A 2,747-nucleotide genomic window follows, 5' to 3' on the forward strand; every position below is an offset into this window, starting at 1 on the left:
AGAGGCTGCTCACCCTTGTGTGCCAAAGGCTGAGCAGCACTTCACTGAAATCTAAAACTTCATTTTAAACCATTTTCTACTTTCTGTGTGTGAGTTTCTGTAACTTTTTTGACTGGGAACTATAGTGCAGCAGCTCCAAGGCTTTGTGGGCTCTGGCAGGTTCTGGTGTGTCACTATTTAATATTCTTGGGGGAATCTTTCAGGGTTGCAAAGTTTTGAATGATGAATGTCCTGTTTTATGGCAGCTGTGGCATTTAAATCATGAACTGGTAATTCAGAGCTGGTCACATGGAGTGTGTGTAGCTGAGAGGGAGTCTGGGATATTGTCACTATCACTATTTCAGTCTTGGCCTTGTCTGTGAGATCTGATTAAAGTTCTATTTGTGCTTTAATATTTTGGGGTTTTTTTCTGTGTGTTCTAGGTCAGAATGTGAAACGTGAGTCTGGAAGGAAAGTCCAGGCTGGAAACATCACTGCTGCTAAGGTACCACATTCTCATGTCAGGCTACTTTGGTTTAGTGTTGGGTTTTCTTGTTTGTTTTGTGGTTGTGTTTTTTTTGTTTTGTTTTGTGGGGTGTTTTTTTTGTTTGTTTGTGTTTTTTTTTCTTTAAATGTGTCTGCATGTGTCTCTGTGGCTCTCTGTCTCTCTCTCTCTGTCTCTCTCTCTCTGTCTCTCTCTCTCTGTCTCTCTCTCTCTGTCTCTCTCTCTCTGTCTCTCACTCTGTCTCTCTCTCTCTCCCTGTCTGTGTCTGTCTCTGTCTCTGCCTCTCTCTCTAAGAGGCAAAGCTGGATCTTAACCAAGGGTTTCTCAGTCTTTATGACTCCAGAGTAGGAGCAGTATAAGAAAGAGAATTTTCCCTGTTCAGCTCAGGGGTGCAGTGTGACCACATGACCCCCCGACCTTCCTCTGCAGCACCCACAGGTGTGATCATGTTCCCATCTCATTTAGCTACTGATAGAGTTTGGTGCCAAGGCTCTTAGGATCCCTGTGTTCTCCTTTCCACACAGTTCTTAACTTCTGCTGCATCCCAGTAACTGCAGAATTGTTGGGTCACTTATATTTTGCAGTGGCTGCTTATTTTTCATGCAGATTATAGGGTTTTTCAGACTTTTGAACACCCCTCTGTATTGCCTCATTGCTTTTCTTCCTCCTAGACCATTGCTGACATTATCAGAACATGTCTGGGGCCAAGAGCTATGATGAAGGTAAGACCTTGTGGTGAAACACCTGTGCTGCAGCCTGGGAAGCACTGAATAGAGGTTGTAGTTAGTGAAGTGCAAATGTTGCTTCTCTGTTGGTTGCAGATGCTTCTGGACCCCATGGGGGGGATCGTGATGACCAACGATGGCAACGCCATCCTTCGAGAGGTGAGTTGCTCCTCAGGGGTTGTCCTGCTGCACGTGGGAGTCAGTGTCCTCCAGGGACAGTCCCAGAGCTGCCAGGCCCAGTTATTTCATCTTCTGAGAGCCAGCAAGCAATGAGCACTGAGACCAGGTTGGGTCCTTACTGGGGACATGTTAAATACTTCCAACAAACACGCTCCTCAGAAGTGTGTTTGATCCCAGGGTGGTGGGTTTTCATGGAGGTTTTACTGAAGTGATGTCAATTCTCTGGTAATTGTTTTGCATCCAGAATGGTGGGGGTTGGGACCTCTGAAGATCATCCAGTCTAACCCCCTGCCAGAGCAGGATCCCCTACAGTAGATCCCACAGAACACATCCAGATGGGTTGGGAATGTCTCCAGAGAAGGAGACTCCACAGCCTCCCTGGGCAGCCTGTCCCAGGGCTCTGTCACCCTCACAGGAAAGAAGTTTCTCCTTCTGTTTAACTTGACCCTCCTGTGCTCCAGTTTGTGCCCATTGCCCCTTGTCCTGTCACTGGGCACTGCTCAGAAGAGATTGGTCCCACCCTCCTGACACCCCCTGGAGATATTGATAAGGGTTGATGAGATTCCCCCCTTCAGCCTTCTCTTCTCCAGGCTGAACAGCCCCAGCTCTCCCAGCCTTTCCTCACAGGGCAGATGCTCCAGGCCCTTCATCACCCTCGTGTCCCTGTACTAGACTCTCTCCAATAGTTCATTGTCCTTGAACTGGGGAGCCCAGAACTGGACTCAGTTCTCCAGGTGAGGCTTCACCATGGCAGAGCAGAGTGGAAGGAGAACCTCCCTGACCTGCTGGCCACACTCCTCTTGATGTCCCCAGGATGGCACTGGCCCTCTTGGCCACCAGGGCATGTTGCTGGCTCAACTCATTTCTGCCTTCCTGTGCAAGTTAAAATAACATCACAAAAGTCATAATCCCTGAAAAACTGTGGGAAGCCCAACGTTGTGAAATAAAAGGACTTGGTTTTGTTCTCAGAAAGAAAGAAAAACATTAGAAGTAGTTCAGCAGAATGCCTTTGGTTATCCCAAGGTGTGGAATTTGTTCCTCTGAGCCATGTGTGACGTCTCAGCTTTAGTATTTCTGGAATAAAACCTCTCCCCTTGCTCCTGACCAGATCCAGGTCCAGCATCCAGCTGCCAAATCCATGATTGAGATCAGCCGCACCCAGGATGAGGAGGTTGGAGATGGGACCACATCTGTGATCATCCTGGGTAAGGAGGGGGTGACAAGGTCACAGAATCAGAGAGTCTTTAAGGTTGGAAAAGGCCTCTAAGATTATCAGGTCCATCTGTCAGGGTTAAGGCTGAAATTAGCCCTTTTTGCTCGTCAGAGCCTGGTAATTGTGCCTTGGTAAGACAAATATT

The 2,747-nt window shown here is 47.7% G+C and overlaps 1 protein-coding gene across 1 annotated transcript in view; it reads left to right on the forward strand.

Annotated features, from left to right (window-relative positions):
- Positions 1-375: 375 nt before the first annotated feature.
- The window catches only part of CCT3 (chaperonin containing TCP1, subunit 3 (gamma)), a gene marked incomplete at its 5' end in the record, with an annotated part of 23,494 nt that continues 21,122 nt past the window's right edge, over positions 376-2,747 (forward strand). Inside the window, 4 exons of the mRNA XM_009995049.1 lie at positions 376-484; positions 1,156-1,206; positions 1,306-1,368; positions 2,498-2,594. Of these exons, the coding sequence (XP_009993351.1) occupies positions 376-484; positions 1,156-1,206; positions 1,306-1,368; positions 2,498-2,594 (320 nt within the window). The remainder of the gene's footprint in view (positions 485-1,155; positions 1,207-1,305; positions 1,369-2,497; positions 2,595-2,747) is intronic.

The sequence above is a fragment of the Chaetura pelagica genome, unplaced genomic scaffold (assembly GCF_000747805.2).
Source record: "Chaetura pelagica isolate M959 unplaced genomic scaffold, ChaPel_1.0 scaffold533, whole genome shotgun sequence".
In the NCBI taxonomy this organism is placed as follows: domain Eukaryota; kingdom Metazoa; phylum Chordata; class Aves; order Apodiformes; family Apodidae; genus Chaetura; species Chaetura pelagica.